General features: G+C 39.7%; 1 protein-coding gene across 4 annotated transcripts in view; it reads left to right on the top strand.

The window, feature by feature from the left end:
• The window catches only part of KCNQ1 (potassium voltage-gated channel subfamily Q member 1), a 363,171-nt gene that overhangs the window by 239,192 nt on the left and 102,144 nt on the right, over positions 1–21,835 (top strand). For all 4 annotated transcript variants that reach the window (XM_054198522.1, XM_054198520.1, XM_054198521.1 and 1 more), the window contains 4 exons: positions 5,604–5,679; positions 12,609–12,703; positions 13,386–13,432; positions 14,216–14,277. In XM_054198522.1, coding sequence (XP_054054497.1) covers positions 5,604–5,679; positions 12,609–12,703; positions 13,386–13,432; positions 14,216–14,277 — 280 coding nt within the window. The remainder of the gene's footprint in view (positions 1–5,603; positions 5,680–12,608; positions 12,704–13,385; positions 13,433–14,215; positions 14,278–21,835) is intronic.

The following is a 21,835-nucleotide window of genomic DNA, read 5'->3' as shown; positions in this document are numbered from 1 at the left end:
TCTAACACTTCTGGGCAGCTTTTACTGGTTTGTCCTTAAGGTGGTTTTTGTGAATCATTTATGGGCCAGGGTGTATTTTGAGAGGTGCCGATAAATGTATCATAATGATGGCAAAAAAACAGTTGCCAAGCTCTAGCAACAAATGAAAGGAAAAGCTGGGTAGCCTACATTATTTGAAATAATCAGTGATTCTGATTTTTTTTCTGGTACGGTGATCGAGCATTTCCTATTACGGAATACACCGTAATGCAACCTAATCCTTTCCAATTTATTGCATCGAAAATGTTGCCCGGTACGGAGAGACTCCCATCAACTGTAATGGGCAGGGAATGACAGAATGTGTGAAAAGACAAGAATAACCTTGAGCCACAGCAAATTCTATACCAAAAGCGCCTGGAGGACTAATGATGAAAGATTTCATTAGACTTAAACACACTAATGAAATGGCTTAATGCAGTTACTCTGAACCTCATCCACCAGATTCTCTGACAGGGAACGCTTTTCAGTGCCTGAATGGAAAAAATATTTCAGTTCACATGCACAACATATTATTAAAATCTGATGTGTTAAAGATAAAGTTCAAGTCTAAATAATGATTAGTGCCAAGAACTTCAGGCCAACCGACTTCAGCCTTCTTTCTTAATACTTTAGCTCTGTCTTAAGTCAGAAATTCAAGATGACTACAGAGAATTTAAATATGTTTGAAAACTGAGCTTGACTTCAAATCAGTGTTAGGTTTACTGAGAAATGGGCATTTTGTAAAAGATATTATAAATCTGTGTCTCACTCCTACTGAGTTTTTGTTCTTGTTAAACTCATTCTGAATAGACAGCATTGAACTTTTAGCTCCGATAATATCAGCGTCCATGTACGTTGGGAGGTCTGCGCCAGACGTTATGGCCCTGAAAATAAAATGTTCCACAAATGAACAAAAAGGCAAGTGTTATAAATAGGATATCAGCAGCGCCTTTCCTCTGTCTTGTTGCTTTAATATTTCTGTTAACACTAAACCAATATGTACAACACCTTCCTGAGATGAAAAGGGCAACAAACTTCTAATGGCATTACTAAGGATTTGATATAAAATTCAGCAGCTTTGTAAGGACAATAAATATTTCTAATTAGTAATTGTTTTTCCTTTCTTGTTCTTTAATGAAAAAAAAAACCTGTGTATTTCAGATTAGGGATTAATCTTGTAAAACTTAATTTCAAAAAAAGAAAAGTTTTTATTTTTCTTGAAATGTAAAACAACCAAACCGTGTAACTGCTTACTTCCTTTTTTGTAGAGCCACTTGTTTTTTTGTAGCCAAAAATCTTAGCCTTGGTCCCAGAAAGTGTTCTGGGGTGGCCCTGCAGGTCCCCTTGCAGGAAGGAGACAGGCGGTGCTGGCTGAAGCCGGTGACATTCACTGTGGCTGTGGGTGAGCGCGGGGCTGGGGAGTGAGCCACGCCGTGGGACACCTATTGAGGTTTTGGCTGGCCGTGTCGTGAAAAATTAATAATACTGCGATGAAATGTAGAAGTAGCTCCATTACAATAGTTTGGAGCATTTGTAAATGTACAACAACTTTCCAACCAAATGAGAACGTTTGTAAAATTACCTGAAGTTCTTCGACATGCTTGTTTTCCAAATTATGTGAAATTCCAGTCCAGATTTATGATGGACTAATGAAGAGATCAGGTTTCCTCCAAATGACTTGTCGTAGGTTAAGTATCCTAACAACAAAAGGAGGCAGGAAAAAACTAATGATTTCTGGTCTTTTTATTCTGTCAGGCTTTCTTCTGTAATGTAGGTGCTCAATCCATTATATTTTGTTGCTGGGGTTTTTTTTTGCCTTGATTTCTTATGCTTTGAGGAGTGCCTGCATCTGCAACAGGTTACTTTTTCAATGCACAAATAAAGCACACCTAGTTTATACCTACAAATAATTCAGGCTTGTATGAATTTATCGACCCTATTACCACCGGGATGGTTTTCTGTTCTTGATGAGCTGTTATATCCTCCTTCACCCTTCTGGATCATTCCTGTGGGTTCTGACAATGTTATGGCTTCACCGGTGGCTTTGGGACCTAATTCTGAGTTTAAGTCCACGGGAAATGTCACGTAGTATGCGCCGTGTTCAAGGTGATCTTGACGTCCTGTTTATATTGAGAAAGAAAACTGCTGGTAGCCAGTGAAAGCTATTGGCAATTTTTCTTCGGAAAGGTGCAGGCTGAGATGTTGTCTAGTATTGGAAGCAGTAATCTTTAGCTTGGTTTTATGGGCGTACAAACTACTTCAGTTTATTTTTGAAGGTAATGTGCTGATGGTTATTGGAATCGCTCAAATGGTGATTGGAAGTCCCTTTGGATGCCTGTTATCATGAGAACAATGGTGAGGCTCAAAGCCTGACGAACACTCGGATAAGGAAAATAGCTTCGTTAACACAAGGGCAAAAACCTTGTCTGCTGACCCTGATGCTACTGCACTTATCAAACAAGCTTTCTCCCAAAGTTGGGCAAAACCAAACATGTAAAAATGAGGGATTTCAGTTGCAAGAGAGCTTAGCTCCCACAGCTATGCTGAAGCCGGTGTGCTCTCTGGAGTATCCCAGTAGTCCCTAAAACTCCTTCCCTGCCATCGGAGACTAGCTCTGCACGGCAGTACTTCTCCAAAGGGCGTCTCCAGCTGGCTGTGGGGAGGCACACACAGCGAAGGTATGCTGCTGCTCTCTGTAAGCACGCTCAGATGGTGGCATTTCCTGACACACTCCTAAAAAAAAAAAACCCATATTCATGAAACTCTCTGAAAGGTCTGAGGACGGTAATGTATTGAGTGGCTATCTGGCACCCGAGCGTGCTTGATGTCCCCAGAGGTTGCAGACAGCCATTCTGTAACCAGAAGTCAGAGATGTCACAAGTGGCTGAACAAACAAATATCGCCAGTTAATGGTTAAGCTCTCGATTTACTAAAGCATTTGTTACCAGTTTGCAAGAGATCAAACAACCGTGAATCATAACCTTGGCTACTAATTAAATCCTTTATTCCCTTCCCTCATCGCAGAAGCATTTAATCTTGAGGAATCAGGACAGCCTGTTGTGCAGAATTAGATTTTACAGCATAAGCAGAAACAAGCTTACTGTAAGGTTTCCTACTGGAGCTGGAAATGGGAAGGAATAAAATGAAACTATTAACTTTCCTTCCTGGCATGGAAGTTCGTGTTAGTACTGAACAATAACTGATGTGAAAGAGCTGTATTGGAAAATCATTTTGGTGGTATAGTTTTGTTTTTTCGCTGAATGGCGAATATCGTTTTTATTATCCAGCTGTCTTGCTTATAGATGAGACTCGTCATCTAGATAGAGAATGAGGGATTTGGTCTGCTTTACTAGTGACCGTCTGTCCCAAAGAAAAATAGTTCACTCAGAAATAATGGACTGTGAAGAACACCCCGGAGGAAATGAGGCATAAACCAAAATACTACCAGCAGTTTTATTGCAATCGAAATTTATTTCTGTTTGTCATAAGATGTTTTTGTGTGCATCTGTGTATATGATGGATAGCTGCATGACAGTTACACTTTCACACCTTTGATATTTAATAGCAAATTAAGCAGCCTTTATCTTTTGGGCTCCCGTCTCTGTGAAGCAGGACTTTAAAAACCCCAATCGCTTTATTTCCCTTGGTTTTTGGTGAAGTTGTCCTCGTCCCTAGCAGCGGAGCGATGCAGCAAGGGCTCACAGAACAGGGATACCACGGACTAGCATGAGGCTCACTCCGTTCACTGGGACTCGATCCAAACAGGCACCCATCCCAGTTAGGAGGAGCAAATTTCTGTTTTTATAACATGAACCGTGATCTTGCAGTGGGATCTGCGGGAGCAGAGACCTGGAGAGAGTCTCTCTGAGACTCCGCAGTAAGGTGTTAAGAGGGAAGGGCCTCCCTGTATAGATCCAACTGCAGATTCCCAAATTGGTGCATAACTGTTGAGGCACAGTCACTTTACATAAACACAATTACCGTCTTAGCAATCTGTAGGCCTGTGGTGAAAAGCTGTACGTTATTAGTTTGAAAAGTGATCGTATTTTACACAGTATCCAGAGAAAGTAATCTTTTCTGTCATTGCTAAATCTGAACAATTTCTGTAAGAGAAAGAAACCACCTGAGAGGCAGTATCTACAAGTAGAAAGTGAGGGCTTTTTTTTTGATTCTGTTTTTGGCTTTGCAGAAAGCCATCTTCCCACTAAAAATGTGAGTTTTCAGAAGGGGAACACCCCAGCTACACCTGCCATGCTGTTTAAGGACAGATATCCACCATTTCCACATACAGAACTTTGTTTGCTGTGGGAAATCTGTCCTGAGGAAATACATGAATACTCACTAAAACTCCAGGTTATGTTTAACTGACGAGGCTTGTGTGATACCACGCTACAGCATACCAAGACCCAAACCTGTACAGAACTTAAGTATGACTTTTCCATCCCATAGTGAGTATGAATGCTGTCAGGTTCAGTACAGAAAGCCCTGCCTAGCGACATCTCAATATGCCGGTCTATCACTATTTATGAAGATAAAACATCTGGAATATCTAACTCTGCTTTTATTGCTGCTTCCCCAAAGCCATCACTAGAAGTCGGTTTGGGATAAGAGTTAGAAATATTAGATATTCATGCATTTAAAAAGGAAATAGAGATTGTGCAATAATATCATTCAAGCACGTTGATAAGAGCAAGTAGAATAAATCATCGGCACAGCTTAAATGTTTGATTTGATATCTTAATGTTAAGAAGGAAAATACATCATTTTGCAAGCTTTGAAAATTTTCAAGTATCTGTTGTTCTAAATGAACTATTTAAAAAATAATTGCAGAGACTGAAAATCTGTTAACGTACAAGGAGCAAATTATTATTTTTTAATTCTGTTTTCAGTTCATATGCACGTGCATGAAGAGGGGGGTATATTTGTTTAAAGACCTTTCAGATCATTTTGTCTTTATATGCCCTCACAGTTCGGTTTTGGGATAACTGTGTGTGGATGTTGCATCCAGATACCACAAGATCATTTGGATTGTTTAGCAGTCAACGAGTCAAAAATCTTTAAAGTGTTTTGGGGTTTTTTTAAATAATTTTTGAAAAACAAATTTGTGTAAGTGAAGAAACATACTGTACAGGACTTGGGGGTGGAAATAAAAAAAAGCAACACAAAGAAACCACAAAAAAATCCCCAAAAGCTGGATTTCTAGAGTGACCGTGTATAAAAGCCGTGCATGGCTGCATATGCAGAAGCTTGATTGGTTTGGGGGGGTTGTTTTTTTTTTGTGGCAATTAAACCAGGAAAGATGGGTGGAGGTTTGCTTAGACATAGGAGGAGGTTTTGTGGACACCTCTTTTTTACTGTGAAATGTGTGCAAACCTAGCATAGGTCAGATGAAATCCTGGATTTTTATAGCCTTCTTGAAAGGTGGGGAAGGTCAACATAATAGTGTGTTGTGCTCCCAGGCTGAATCGCAACTACTTACATTACACATTCACGTGTTAGTGAAGCATTTACTGCAGACTGTTATATTTATTGTCTGGACGGAGATGCTCTTTCACGCCGCTCACCTTGCCTCATTTTTCCCGCAGGCTGCGAGAACACCATCGTGCTGCAATTAAGGTGATTCGTAGGATGCAGTATTTTGTGGCAAAGAAAAAGTTTCAGGTGAGTTGTGAATAAAAAAACTCCTTTTCTAAATAGACCCTTTTATTCTCCTGATTCATTGTTCTTTTAGAAACTTAAGAGAGACTAACACAATTCGTTTCAGTAATGGTGAGCTACACCCACTATTCTCTTCTTCCCTCAATAGCGTGGTTGTTTAGCAGCAGGTTAGTCAACTGTGGATGCACTGGAAATAGGCTAAACTCCTGAAATGCAGTCTGAATTAAAATGTTATTTTCTGCTAATGGACTTGACCCTTAACCCTCTGTTATCACTGTCTCTTTCTCGCAGTGCAAACATTCTCATATGTCTCCATTAATTCTGAGCTGCGTGTTACTGTCATGCTGAGTCAGTAGGATTAGAGATTAAAATACTGCCTCAGCCTTGTTTCTGTCTCTTACTCAATGATAATGAAATCCTGATAGGAAACCAGGGTGGAAATTTGTTAGCGTATTGGAAGGTTTCTCCTTCCTTTTCCTTTCTCCTGTCTGCATGGGTAGGGGACCTCCTTCCCAGTTGGTGAGATACGGGCTCTCTTTGCTCCTCTAGTCTTCACTGACATACGCTTCCTGTGATATTGTGATACCGTAAGCATTTAACAGTAGCTAATTAGCCTCGTTGCCTGCTCTGAATAAAAAATTCTGACTGCAAACTTTCTAAGAATGTGGTTTCTAAATCAATTTCATTAATCCAGTAAAAACACCTGTCAGCAGCCTTCAGCTTGATTTAAACCAGGTGAATATATACGTTTCTATTTATGTAAGAAATTTATTGCTTTATGTAAAATTAATTAATAAGGGACAATCTCCAGAGAACAGGCTTCACAACTGAAAATGCAAAGAGAGAGAGGCTTAACTGCCCACATCCATTTTCATATATGACCTTGCCACTACTGCTTACAATAGACTAAAAAGCTTTTCCGCCCTTAATCTAGACCCCCCGAAAAGGGAGGGTGTTCTTTTTCCTTCAAATTTGAAAGGCGCAAAGGTTAGGATCAAAAAGATGATGATGACGATGACAACTAATGGTCCAAAGAGATCATTGTTTCTGTAAGCCGACGCTCGCTGCCGCTTCAAAACCACGATTCTGACTTCCTCATCGAAATGTAGAAGCACTGCCTGAATTCTTTAGCAATTTCCTACTTTGAATCTTTTTATTTTTACTAACACTTTATGGCTAAGTTTGCCTGAGCTTTGGAGAAATTAGTTTCAGTTGTGTAAAATGTATTCGGACTGTCACCATTTAGGCTGAAATCTCCCACGTCCGGGGTTTTCTTGAAGAGAGTGCTTTCAGAAAGTTCCTGCTGCCACATTTCACCTGTTGTTTTTATGAGACTAAAATTAAGGCAGGCACAATATCTGGACTCCTTGAAAATCAATTTTATAGTCATTTTGTTGAGAAGCTCCTTAACACTTGCTGGCCAGCACTTGTAACTTGGCAAGGGACGTGGCCCGTTCCAGTGGGGTGCCCACTGCTGTTCTGTGAAAAACTGCCTAAATGCGGCCAGTTCCATTAAACTTTAATTTATTCTCATTCTAAAACCTGATTGTGATCCTTTGCTGCGTGGTAATTACTGAATCATTGCTCTCATAAATTTAGATCATAAAATATTTGCCCTAGTGTTAACTAAACTGCTTAGAAACAAGAAATCTACACATTATGTATCTACCTCCCGAGTGGTATTTGTCAAAAACAGATTTTGAAAATGCCTGAACACTGTGTGCAACGTTATCCACCTGGCAAATAAACAAAACTCCCCTGCGGCAGATGATTTGATAGAAGCTGAAAAAGCATTTGACTGAATAGAATGGGACTATTCAGTTCGTACTTAAAACCCGGTTGTACTCGGTATCCCGGTCGCTAATCTGGCTTCTCAGTTGTACTCTCACTTTCGCATCTGCAAAAGGCCTGGTCTTGGCCATCTACAAAGTCCTTCCAACAAGGTTGTCTCTCATCCTTCTTTAGTAGTCTCTTTTCTTCCTGAGCTATCAATATTAGCTGTTACTAAAGAACTAAAAACGTCAGTGAGGCTGAAGTGAAACATATCTCAAGGCACTCCTGCGTGCAAGGGATACGCGGCTGTTTGTCAGACGCAGAATGTCCCAATAGGAACCTATCGGGGCTATCTGATACTTCTTCATAATTTCTGAATACAGGGTTATGACCGAGTTTAAAAATTTGGAGAGCACCAAAGGTACAGTTTTCAAAAGCACCCAAGTAACTTAATGCACAAAGTCACCTTGAAATTCAAGCCACAAGGTGCTTTTGAAAATCTCTCCTGTAATTAAGAGATAATCACTGTCATTATTCTTTCCTCAAAAGTATGTTGTAAATCTGCTTTGTTCTATTGTATGCACATAAAATAGTCATAAGAAATTAAAATGTTTAAACATGTGCCAAGTAGTGACTATACAGTTCCTAATAACCAGTCCAATGCAATATCTGAAATCAAGGTAAAGCACAAGATGCATTTTAAAAATGTATCCTACAGCGTTGAAGAGGTCTGTATAGATGTTTTCTGCTAGATATTTGCCTTCGAAGCTTTTTGTGTTTATGTGAAATGTATCTTCCTAAAAGAAAATCCAGGAGTTTTTCGGGGTTGTTTTTTCTATAGAAAATTCAGCTGAAGTCCATTGGACTATTCATGCTTAAAATTAGCTGGAAAATAATTGCAAGGCCAGCACTTAAAAGCGAGTACTTTTTAGAGATGTCTCTGAAGCTTTTGGGGAGGGGGAAGCATAGGAAGAAGGAGAGGAAGAGGAAAATTTTGAAAATAGGTCCCAGCATGAACCCAGCATGGTTCTTAAACTATACCAGCTGTTTGCAGGATACACCTGTATGCCTAAAGCTGCCGAGATACATTTTTTTATTTTTTTTTAAGAGCTCAATTTATAATAGGGCCTGATGGCACCACAAGGACAAAAGTCAGAAAGAAGAGCCTTCCTGTTTAAAAAAAATAAAATAAAATAAATAAAGATAAGCTAAACAGGGAAACGGAGACATTTCAAAGGACATGAAAAGCAATTCTTTGTGAAGCATCGCACTTGCCCATCATTTCCTCTTTAAAAGAAGGATGTAGGATTAAAACAGAAAATTATGCTCTATTTTAAAGTCCAGGTTTGAATATAGTCCATATGACGATGTCCATGTAAGAACCCAGCATATTATTATAAAGAATTAATACCTTTTTTTATGGATGTGTTTATGCTCTCGTAAAGTCTGTTTCAAATTGTGTAGGAAAGATCATATTCTAGTAGCAGTCAATGCAAGCCCTGTGCGTCAGTTAAGGTGAACGGCTCATGGTTAACGAAGCATTCTGTAGATTACAGGGAAAACAGTACTTAGAAACTAATGGTTTTCTAGGCTTCGTTCACCTCACCTACCAAAAATGAATTTCATTTATTAGTTATAAAGCAGGTGTCTTTGGCACAGTCTAACCTTAAAACTGAATTTCAGAAAGAAAATCACCATACTCAGTTATTCCATTAGCTGGATTCATGAGTAAATATCCTTTGTCTTCCAGTTAGGAAAGTTTCTAAATGTCTTAAGACTTATGTACGTGGATACGACTGTAGTATCCATCACGGATCCAGAGACCAGAGATTTGATCTCATTTCCCATTGTCATTTTGAAATCTTTTTTTTCTCTTTCCATGTAAATTTTTCCTTTTGAGTAAATCAGTTTCCTTCTAAAATACGTTTTTAACTTGTGTTATGTTTTTCACCACGGCAAATATTCTATACATAGCATAAACTAAAAATACAGGTTGCAGTTCCACTGACGACATGAGTAACTGTTGCCTGGGTTGTTACAATTCCACTGGAAAAATCTTGCATTTATAGTCTTATAATTCATCATCTTATGTGATTCATTTGTCATGGTATGAATCATGAATGTGTGTGTAATCTTTTCTAATCACCATACTGGGCTGTACCAAACAATGCAGTTCAGAGCGTCCTGTGCTTCAAAGGATGTTCTACCCATTTTATTTGACTGTTATTTGGTTACATTTCCCAGAAATTCCCCTTGCACGGATTCCTCTCTCCCTTTCCCGGGTCTGCCTCCCTGTGCACGCAGTTACAGGGGAACAGCAATGGCCAGTGGTGCACTTTTAATACTTGCTGTTAGCTTTTGTGCTAACTTTTGCAAATTTTCATATATGATGAGGGAAATTTTAACTCATTTAAGAAGATTTTTGCCATGAGTATTGGTTAATTAGCAGAGGGACGAAAGCAAAAAAGAGAAGTTAAGGGAAGCTGTGGGCCTGACTCCTACTTTTGCTTCTTCAGTACTCATCCATTACGTGATGCAGGGCTTTTTTTCCTTTTACAAAACTAACGTGTCATCAGCATCAAGAGTATTTTCTCTTTAAAAGATCAGCTTTCAATGTGAAGCAATTACAGAATAATCAGTAGTGACTATTAAATACCCCATCCTACTCAGGAATTAGGCTTCATTCATAAATTCTATTTACTCCAGGTTTTCAGCTCTTGTTTTGAAGAGAAAGAAACAGCCCAGTAAATAAGAAACAGGCAGGGACGTACCTACTCTTTCTATTGTCAGACACCTGCTTCAGAGTACGAGGATGGCAGCAGAAAGCTCTGCTTTATTCTTACTGCTTTCCTGAACCTGTGTTTTCAAGCTGATTTTGCAGATTTCTCTCTTGCTTATTTAGAGTGCAAAAATAATCCAAGAATTCTTTTTCTTTTTGTATCATCATGCCTGCAGTACTAGTCCATGGAAAGACTTATGGGCCTATGCCACCATTGAATCATATTTCTTTCTTTGTGGATGTTAGTTATGATTTATATGTGTGTAAGCAGTTGGGCTTCTTGGGAATTCTGTGTGCTCTTTGGTTAAACTGAAGCAATTCCCAATCCTGTTTAGTCTTCCACTAGAGAGTATCTCACATTCAGCCGAGGTTTGCAGTTGGCGGTGGGGAATCTGGCAGACTGAAATATAATTTGTTTGATGACGTGATATTATTAAAGTAATGATTCCTGAAACGTGTGAGCTACTTTTCAGGCAGGGCATGAAGGTGTCACAGTATGATTTTCATCTTGTATCCTGCTTTCCCTGGGCTTAAAGAAGAAGGTATCTGTGGCATGGAATTGGGGAAAACCTGCAGCGTGTGAAATAAGGTTAAGCAGCATAGAGACATCCCCAGCTTTTGAAGTACAGATGACAAAATATTTCTGAGACCTCAAATGGGATACGAATTCTGATATGTTAGAAGCTACCACTGTAAACTTTTCCTTGTTCTCAAAAGATGCAAGAAAGGAGAAGTTGTAATACAGTTACAACTTCTCCTTTATATTATTTATATTTATGGTAATTTATATTATATGGTAATCCGTTCCCAAGTTTTTCACTAAACCTTGAAAATTATCTACAGAATATCTATAGACAGCATAATGAATTAGTCAGAAATACAGAATCAGAGAATAGTGTGGGTTGGAAGGGACCTTTAAAGGTCATCTAGTCCAACCCCCCTGCAATGAGCAGGGACATCTTCAACTAGAGCAGGTTGGTCAGATCTCCGTCCAACCTGACCTTGAACGTCTCCAGAGATGGGGCATCTACCACCTCTCTGAGCAACCTGGTCCAATGTTTCACCACCCTCATCGTAAAACATTTCTTCCTTATATCTAGTCTGAATCTACCATCTTTTAATTTAAAATCATTACTCCTTGTCCTGTTGCTGCAGGCCCTGCTAAGAAGTCTGTACCCATCTTTCTTATAAGTCGCCTTTAATTACTGAAGGCCACAATAAGGTCTCCCCAGAGCCTTCTCTTCTCCAGGCTGAACAACCCCAACTCTCTCAGCCTGTCCTCACAGGAGACGTGCTCCATCCCCTCTGATCATCTCCGTGGCCCTCCTCTGGACCAGCTCCAACAGGTCCATGTCATTCCTGTTGCTGAAGGCTCCAGAGCTGGACACAGTACTCTAGGTGGGATCCCACCAGAGTGGATTAGGGGGGCAGAATCACCTCCCTCAACCTGCTGGCATATCATTTATTGTTTGACTGATTTGATTAACATCTTTTAGAAAAAGTTTTCTACCAAATCGTAAGTTCAGGTGTTACTGTTCAGTCTAATGTGTGAAGTTTACACCCTACTCCTCTTCTCTGCTGTTTTAGAGCATCATTTCTGCTTCTTATATGTAGCTCTGGCCCTGATTGGACTCTAGTTTCTGGATGTAGGATTAAGATATTTTTAATTTTTCCCTGCACTTCGACAAGTTAATTCACTTGCTTTCTAGTTAGTCTTGGTGTTCATTGGTTAAAATTATGGTCTTTTTCTTTATCTTTAATACTACACAAAAGCGGTTTTATTGCTAATAGCTCCCATGTATGAAGTGCAAATTATGGACACGGGGCTTTCTTCCTGGTCATTCCTTGCATCAGTGTTTTCCTAGTATTTCCCAGTAGATTTGAAAGCTCAGCCACTCTTTCTGGAATAGGAAATCAGTCATGCACTTTCAACCAGGACTCTGCTTTAACCTTCCCGTGGCAAGAGCTGAACTGAGAAGTCCAGCTGTCTTGCTGCTGACTGAGAATAAGGGCTTGTGCATGTGAAAGACCTCTTTACTGTTCGGTGGCTGAGAAGTATGAACCTTATTTCCAGAAGAAATTAGAGTGACCACAAACTTCTGAGCAAAATGCCAGATATACCTTTTTTGGCCCCAAGTTCTTTTGGCCTCAAGTTCAGTGGATAATTGTTTGAAAGGCATGCAGTCCTGCAGTGACGAAAAGGTGGATGAAATCAGAACTGTTGTAATTATTCCACAAAAAATGTGTGATCCTGGCAACAATGAAGTATCTCAAATGTTTACACAGTATTAAAAGGGGTTAAAAAAAACTTACTGCATTACCACAGACCATTCCTACATCCTTGTGGCTTAAAGGCATGTTTGGTTTTTTTATTTTACAGCAAGCTAGAAAGCCCTATGATGTCCGAGATGTTATTGAGCAGTATTCGCAGGGCCACCTCAACCTGATGGTGCGAATCAAGGAATTACAGCGGAGGTACGTCAATAAAGTTCAGTGTCTGTATCTGTAAACACCAGCAGAGGGATGTTTGTAAATAAATCAGTGATAGGGTCTGGGGATCAAAACCTGACAGGGTTACAGGTGCTGTGTTGGTAGGACTGTGCAAAGTTATGGAATATAAAAAGGCATTCAAGTAAAGTTTTCTTTTCATGCAGGAAGGAACAGGCAAAGAGCTTAAAAATCTGATGATCAGGACTTACAGTTTTCATTATACTTACATGTATTGCCTCAGTCTCTGCTAACTTGGACTATACACTGCAATCCCTATATGTTAGGGGCTGTACTATACATTCAGAGTGAAATACTGTCACCTGCTCTGGGAGAATTGCACTTCAGAGCAAACTAAGAGACGACAGATAGAAGCAACAAGTAAGCTGCAGAAGAACAAGGAAAAGAGGAAACAACTCTGTTCGCATGGAAAAGCGAGGGGCATGGTAAAACTTTACAGTGGGTAAAGAAGCTAAAGACCACTCTAAGTCCCATTTTGTTATTCTTTGTTTAATTTCAAGCTATTCTTAGCCCAAAGCAACTGCTTCACTTACTTACAGTGCAAACCAGAACTATTTTAACTTCACTTTGCTTGTTTGTGAAGAGATCTCCCTGCTCCAGCTACAGGAAGTGAAGATAAAAACTAAAAATCATGCTTTTTGGTTTATAGGTTGGACCAATCCATAGGGAAGCCATCTCTTTTTATCTCCGTCTCGGGTAAGTTAACATGAAGGATGTGTCTAAAGTTACTATGATGAAGATATAATTAACGGAAAATACTTTTGTTTCCAAATTTTTGAACAGTGCCAACCAGTTGTGCTCTGAAGTTTAGGCATCCACAATAATATCTAGTCATCAACACCTTTAAAATAGGATTGTTCTTATTTAGATATTCAAAGCACCTACTTCCACTGAAATTTTCAAAATGTTGGCTCTGTTGTCTCTGAGACTCACCATATTTTGAATACAATACGTGCTATGATTAGAGAGTTCCCGTGAAATCAGTAATATTCACACTGAGCTTTGATATCTTTGAAAAGAGACTGGGGAAGGAGCACAAAGTTTGTTTGCGACAAGTCTGGCCAAAACTCTCTGTTAATGTAATTTTCAAACTCGCGTTTCTACACAGTTTACAGGGGAAAGAAGAAAAAATGTTATCAAATGCATTGTTCAAGTTTGCTGTAGAGTCTTTTGTGTAATGGCAGATTCTTTTTAAATGGCAATTAAAACATTAACTAAATTGGGAGAAGTTTTGTACTCCCAGGTTAAAACATAACATTAAGGTTGAAAGTGCCTTAAACTTAAGGGCTATTAAAAGCCATGGCGTGGGCTAATGCTATAAAAAGAAACAAAAAGGTGCTTTTAAGGAATAGAAGGACCAGCCTGCAAAGGTGTTCAGTTACACTGCGTTGGTGGGCTAGTTAAACACACCCTGTTGTGGCTTGCTGCTATTTTGTTATACCACCATATATTAATTTGAAAATGTTTCTTGTTCCACAGAAAAAAGCAAAGATCGGGGGAATAACACGATTGGTGCCAGGCTGAACAGAGTGGAGGACAAGGTAAGCCTCAGTTAGACTGGCAGTGAACGAGGACGTGGTCTGCGATCGAACAGTGCTTGTTTCATAGGGCGTGGGGGAAAATTCAGCTTAAAATAGAGTTGAATGCCTGGCTTTTCCAGGTGATGGAGCATAGTTTTTGTGGGAGATTGTGGTTTTGGTTCTTTCTTGTCATTTTAACAGAATAAGAAGAAAACCAGACTTTAATTGATTTCGGTCTCTTTTGGGACTTGCTTGGGTTTTTGATTTTTAATTCTATATATTACACATGTCTCAATGCTCTACTTCCTTCCTCCACAATAGATAAAAGGCTCTGTTCCTTTAATTCCTTGGTATATTATGGTCCCTAAGATTTCCCTTTGATCGTTGCTCTGTTGTTTATATAACTCCACCTACAATTCCTTAGAGAGAGCAATAGCAAACGTTGTTCTGTCCTGGTTTTCATTCCTTATGACAAATGGAGTTTCTCCTTTCAAGTGACATGAAGCCAGAAAAAATCAGACTTGTTCTGTAATCTCAAATTAACAGTTAAGTGCTTTGTAACCCTTTATTTCAATGCTGGCTTTGCTTGCAAAATTAGATGACAGCTAGAGGCTATGTCGTTGTTAAAAAATATAGGTTTGCCTGTGTTGGTATTAAGGAAAGAAAGGGAGAGTTAAGAGAAATGGTTTGCATCCTTTACTGATCCCTTACAGCGATTTGGTGAGGGGGTGAAAGAATTTCTTTACCTTGGGATTATTTCATTCATGTATCTAAACTGTTCATTCAAGTGGAGTGTTCATTAAGGACTGAAAATTTTTCTTGAGGGAAAGAGCCATCGAGTGTATGTGATAACCTCATGAAGGATTTGTTCTGAAGAAATATCCGGCCAATATTCTGTAAAGCAAAAGAGGTGTGAGCGACGCATCCCAAAGGATGCGAACTGAGCACCCTGATCTGTATTGATTCACTTGTGACGTATCCATTCCTTTACACACTTCTCCTTAAATACTGAAAATAAACTTGAATGGTAGTACTCAGAACTGGACTCAATCTATTGGAAATAAGTGGCATTTTAAAGGTCACAGGTGCCTTTTGGTGTAAAGGTGACAAACAGAAAGGGTGAAGTAGAAAACAGGAAGGTACAGTGCATTTTGCAGGAAGGAGAATCACTGTGCAGTGCTCCCTTGGATGGGTGGTTGGTGACTGTTCTTACACATGGAAGCCCTTTCCAGAAAGTTTGGATTACATTTATTTATTTTCTCTCCGTAATGTCAACTTAAAGGGTGGAACGCTAAAAAACGCCTTGTGACTTGTGACAAAGAGCAATAACTTTTCAGTTTGGACAAATAATTCTCAAATGACAGCGAAAATAGCTTCTCAGTGCTATTTGTGAAATCTCCGACGAGCCTGGGAAAGCTGTGGTGTTGTACTGGCTCAGAGATAAGCTGTTTGGGGGTTATTAATTACTCTTTTTACATCCTTACAAATAAGTACACTGTGAATTTATAGTGACTGTTGTTTTATGTCTTGTAATGGGACTGTAAAACACTCCCTGTTTAATTTTAGTATAGCTGGGTTAAATTTTAGCCTTGTTTTAAGTAACAGACCCTTCTTTCTTTGCAATTGCATGAGGTCATCTGTGGTTTCAGAGTTGTATGTTATCTGCCCTATACAGCTACTCCTATCTGCAGGAATTTTATCTGAAAGTAGCTGAAAGGCTAAAAATAGAGAATTTCGGTTGGACTCTGCAAACAGTGGCATACATGACAACACACCGGCAACCGATCTCAGCAAAATGAGATCACATTTTTGCTGCAGCTGCAGATGGTGGCCAAAGCTATTTTTTTGGTATTTTTGCTCTCTGATATTGGCCTTCTCTTTCCCGTAAAGGACATGGTATGCTTTCAGCATACAATTAAATCCTTCCCGAGCTGAGCAATATATAAAGGTTACCTATGTCAACCTGGTTTTTAAGGTGACTACATATTTTAAACAGTTACATCCCGTTTGGTTTGTGAATTAGTTTTGAATTTTTGACTTCTGAAGGAGAGATTTTCAGGGGTGCAGGCTAGTGTTAGCATCTAACCACCTTTTGCGCATTTGAAAAATCTCCTTTAAGTCATTTTAAAATGAGCTGTAGCCTTCTGAAAATATGTGGACACTCCTGCCACAGCAAAAAATGACATGGTACTTCCCATGCCGCAGAAATAAGCTGAGTTCTTCTAATAGATCTTTCTCAATGACAGTATGCTCCTTGCAGCAGAAGGCTGGTATACAGAAAGTCTGTGTTAAAGCAGGAAGGGAAGAAACCCTGAGCTTTTGTTTTTTTAAACTTTTGGGTGCCTAATGCTTGTGAATGTCTGCTGTCAGACCAGGATCTGCTGCTTCACAGAGGCAGAACCCAATTTTATGTATATTCCTATAGGCTTTTGTGGACGTGGATTTTAACTCGAGAAGCATTTACAAATACAGATAATTCCGTCTTCAAAAGTATTTAATCATGGGACATTCTGGGACATCATGTCTCTCTTGCAAAGCTTTTGTACTTGTGGCACAAGCAAACGTGCTCTGGAGGCATACATGTGGCTGGCGGTACAGAGGGCATGGCATGAGAAAGGGACATTTTAAAAATAAAATGCTTAGAGTCAAACAGCAGTGTGCTAGCAAGAATTATGGTACTTCATGGCACAAATCCGAATTTCCAAGTATTGAAGTCAGCAAAAAATCATGTTTTCTTCTTTTAAATTAGGAACGTGTTCATGTGAGGGAGAGTCCTGTAGAGTCCGTTCATCTTGTGCACTGAGTGAAACTTTGACCTTGTAATATATACAGTCAGTTTGTGATAATGTAACCAAAGATTGTTTCCTAACATGCAAAAGCCAAGGGGAGGAATCATGCTTGCAGGAACCTTCCTGCAAATTCCTTCCCGTAGAATTTTGTCATTTTGGCAAGCAACTGAAAAGGTGGCTTTGTAAATGTAACCAGAAACTGCACAACCTGATAGGCCTTCATGAGAAGAAATCACAATCCAATACGTTATCACGGCAGATTTTGACTTCGCCGTTGTTCTCTGTTGCTTATAAAGCTGAGGGTAGCCAATGCAGTGTTCTTCTCAAGGTGGATTGCCATGGCTGAGGGCCGGCAGTTGCAGCCCCCGCCGTGCCCACCCCCCGACCTGTGGGGAGACCAGCCAGCTTTGGTCCAAAGGCACGGAGCTGCGGTAGCCCAGTGCCCGGACTGAGCTCATCAACCCTGTTAAGCAGCAATGGTCCAACTATATGCACGTAGATACACCGGTCCGGTCCCTCAGAGAACGTTGTTGAGCAGGATTACAGCAGCAAAACAGTTTTTTGTTTGCAGCGACCAGCCTTCTCTCTCCTTATCCTGAAACATCTGTGGATGACTATTCAGCCTCCCCGCAAGAAACCTGGCCGCTGCTGGCTTGCTACCAAAATCAAAATCAAACCCAATTTTCCCAGATAGGCACAGCTGTGTGTGCTCAGCGCCAGTAATCCTCACGCAGAGAGCTCTGCGTGCCAGTGGTTTAATGCTGGGTGTGCCCAGCAGCTCCAGCCAGGAGCAAGCCCACAGCGCGCTCAAAAACTTCTGTGTCCTCCGTCTCCTCTTTTCTTTTCGCGGCTTTAATTTTAGCTTGGGTATAAATGACTGTAATGCTGGCTTTTTAGAATAAATTAATCTCTTCTTTCTCAACCTTTTGCTGACCATTGATTTAGATACAGCAGGCGCAGCTTGCACTTTCAGGTAATCAGCTGGGCTTGTTGCTTGGCTGCCCTAAGATAATTCAGTCTTAAATACGGGCACGGCACAAACTCATCTGGAATATACAGTGAGGGCTAAAACTGGTGGTCTCTGGACTCTCAACAGTCTGTCGTGCCTACAAACCAGAGTCCCCCCAATGTTGGTAGGTCCTGCCTGTGGACCCCCCAGAGCAGGGTAAGAGAATGCAGGTTTACAAAAAAAATTTAAAAACCACTCTGAGCAGCAAACATCATGCTCTATTCTCTGTGATGTTGTTTTAAAAATAGGATTTCTGCAATGATTTGGACGCTTTAAAATTTGCCTTTTAAGAATAGTTACGTCAATCCAAAGGAATTTTCTGGCTGTCCCTTCTGTATAATCAGAACTATTCCTGTACCTGACAGTAAGTACAGTATTAATATCAGTATTGCCAAGGTCACAACTAAAATCTTATAATAGTCTTTTTCAGTCACATGGAACATTAGAAGTCATGCTATCTACAGTTATGTTTTAAGTTGTAGAGATTTGAATGGAGATTTCTATTTGTACAAAAGGTATGTAGCAGTGAAGCATGGGACACCTTTTAACGTGAACCCAACAGTTCTGCACGACGATATTCCTTCCAAGCATATGCACATTTTGCATGCTTACAGCTGAAAATGGGAACCCCTGTTTTCTGACTGGTACTAGCGCAAAGAGCAAGATGCAGAAATTCAAACATCGGCGCAGCACTGAACAGAGAATCATTTCACTTTTTCAGGTTTACTTTAAAAGCAGATTGCACGACTTTTTAAATCAATTGAAAACAAGTCTGTCATGTGAAAGCATCTACCCTAGAATAGATGCCACCGTGCTGCTTGAGTTGCCTACTGGAAATCTGAACTGATCTTGGAAACCAAAACTGAAAGGAAGTTCTCTTCTTTGCACGGTTCTCTTGAGTTCTGGTTATGGCAGTTTGGTTTTTTGTCCTCCATCTACAGTGTCTTTAATTGATTGTTAAATGTATAGATCCCATGTCCAGTAAAACTGTAAGGATATGATATATGATATATTTTTCCCTGAGAGTGCTGAGTATGCAACTTTTACAGAGAAATAAGCGCAAAGGCTTTATTTGAGGAGGCTTTCAAAAAGTGGTGGAGACCTGTATGTTACAAAATTTATATACGTGGTATGACATTTTCTTAGACTCATAGAATGTGTTGGGTTGGAAGGGACCTTTAAAGGTCATGTAGTCCAACTCCCTTCTGGCTAAATATTTTTCTGTAATTGTTTCACCAGAGCACTGATTCTATTCATACATGTATTAGAAGCCAGTTTGGCTGGAACGCTGTTAAACACAGTCCAGATGAACAAGAATGACCATTGATAAGTCTAGGTCCAGTTTCTGATTTTACTCTTGCCCTTTCCTGCTCTTGCTTTCTAATCAACTAATAGCTCCCTGTTGCAAAGGGTTTCATATCTAACTTACTTCTCTTGTTGATTTCCTCAAAAAATATATGAATTTGATTATAGATTGCAGAGGAATTTCACTGTAATGTTAATAAATTTGCTATTTTATTGTATCACAAGGTAAATGGTAACCATGCTATTTGTAACAATGAACTCCCGGCCTATCCAGCGCAGAAGGGTTTAAGATACGCTCCAGAGCCTGTTAAGGGTGGTGGGAGTCTTTCCTTTGACCTGGCAGGCTGCAAAGGAGGCCTTTTAATCAAAACATAAGGTAGCTCAATACATTAGGTAGTTTAACATTTTACTTAGAAAAGTATTACCTTACTTACCTCTTCCTGGGTTCACAAATACCAGGTTTCATGTTGACAGCTTGTTCACCTAGAAGAATTCTTCCTGTGTGGCCGGTCTTCCAATTTTATGTGAAATACCTGCATGATCTAAAATAGGAGGGGTTTGTCTATTTTTGATGGGGTCTTTTGTCTTTTTTATGGCATTCTGTAGCCTGTGGGAACAGTTACTGTGCTTCCTGCTGTAACGTAGCAATTAGCACAAACTTCAAAAAAGGCCTTGACTGGCAATGGCCGCCTTGCACATCAGACACCAACGGACAGAGACATTTTGGCTTTATTTTTAATTGATTAATGATGCTGAAAAACTGATGGTAACAGACTGACAACCAACCATCTGACTTTCTGCTCAGGAAACCATGGTTAGAGCCGTGAGTCATCTATTGGAAGAGATGGCTTTGGAGAGTGTCTGGCATTGAAATCTGCAGCACTTTGCAGGCGGAACATGCACTGGGTAGTTCAGGTATTGAATGTTGGCAGCTTCTGGAATAGCTGTGTGAGGATTTGCCTTCCTGACACCTAGAAATAGAACTAAAAACTGTGGGTTTGGATGGAAATTTTAAAAGATACGCAAAATCAATAAAAATCAAAAGAACCACCGCCAAGCAGTTACTCATCTTATATGTAGTTCTTGCAATAATGCAGAAGTAATAACCTGGGGGATGTGGAGGAATATTAAGAGGCATATGGAAGATTAAGTATCCCTATTAATTTAATCCTTAGTCTTTTTCCAGATGCTGAAGTACAAGCATACGGAAGCAATTTCGATGCTGAACTTTGTGATGGAGGATACCCATTTTCTATAAATTGGATACAACTAAGCACATCCTCCATCAATCTAAGTCATTAGGCAGCCTTAAAATTTTAATAGCTTTTCTCTCACCAATCTGATAGTATTTCAGTAGGTAAACAAGGAAAAACTGCAGATTTCCATTTCCAGTATCCTATGCTTCCCATCGCGGCAGCTACAGTAAAATAAAATTATCACGCATACATGGTAAAAATGAAAACAAAAAATAATTATTTGTAGGATTCACTGCTGCCAGAAGCTTTGGTAGCCAGAACAGAAAGAAACTGAGAGAGAGATGAGGCAAATTCATGGAGAAGGGCTCGCTTGAGACGTATCAAACAGGATGTCTGTATGTAAAGTCCAGTTGAGCAAGTACTTTAAACAGTAGTCATGGATAAGTTGGTAAGAAAAGGAAAAGCATCATTTATGTCTCTGTACTTTCTTATATTCTTTTTTTAAGACTGCTACAAGCCTTGCACCAGAAAGAAAATTGACTGGGGCAGATAAACTTTACTCCTGTTCAATATAGCCCTTTTTTATGCTAGGCTGTTGTACACAACTGATGGCTACTGGATTTGGTCACCCAATACAGCCCGACGCAGCTGAACGTTGCTGTACAGTGTCTTAGACGTGATCTGTTTATGAAGGCTGCGTAAGCAGACCCCTGTGCCAGGCTAGAGGGCATTCATGTGAGTTTTTGCAGCCTCATAACTTGAAGACTGTAAGGTCTTTGGAATAGCCTTCTCTTGCATCCATTTGTTAGCACTGGTTATATCATTAGATCCTACCACAGCATAAATGAAAAACAATCAATTTTTGCACAGTTTTGAAATTGTTTAATATACACAGCGTTAAGTACTATCTATAACCTGGAGGATATTATCAAAGTGCAGTAGCTTAGATATAGTCGCAGGCCTGGCCTACCAAGCAGTGTTACAAGCTATGATGGTGTTTTGAGGTCTGTTTCTGAAATGTCAGCTCTTGGATCAGAGGAAATGTGATTATATCAAAAAGATAAATCTAGCATTGAATATGAATAGTCACACATGGTGAGGATACTGCAGTTCATTGGCTTATTTGCAGAAATTAAGAGTATACACTTCCGCAGTGCTCTAAAATAAAGTTAAGCAAGACAAAATATTATCTTTATTCTAGAGAAGAGTGACTGAAGGTAGTTCAAGCTCGCACACAGTTGCTGTGCTAGTATTCAAAAGCGATGACTAATTAAGCTCTG

Source organism: Rissa tridactyla, chromosome 4 (assembly GCF_028500815.1).
Source record: "Rissa tridactyla isolate bRisTri1 chromosome 4, bRisTri1.patW.cur.20221130, whole genome shotgun sequence".
NCBI classification, from domain to species: Eukaryota; Metazoa; Chordata; class Aves; order Charadriiformes; family Laridae; genus Rissa; species Rissa tridactyla.
The sequence above is the reverse complement of the archived record's forward strand: the minus strand, read 5'-3'. Positions and strand labels throughout refer to the sequence as shown.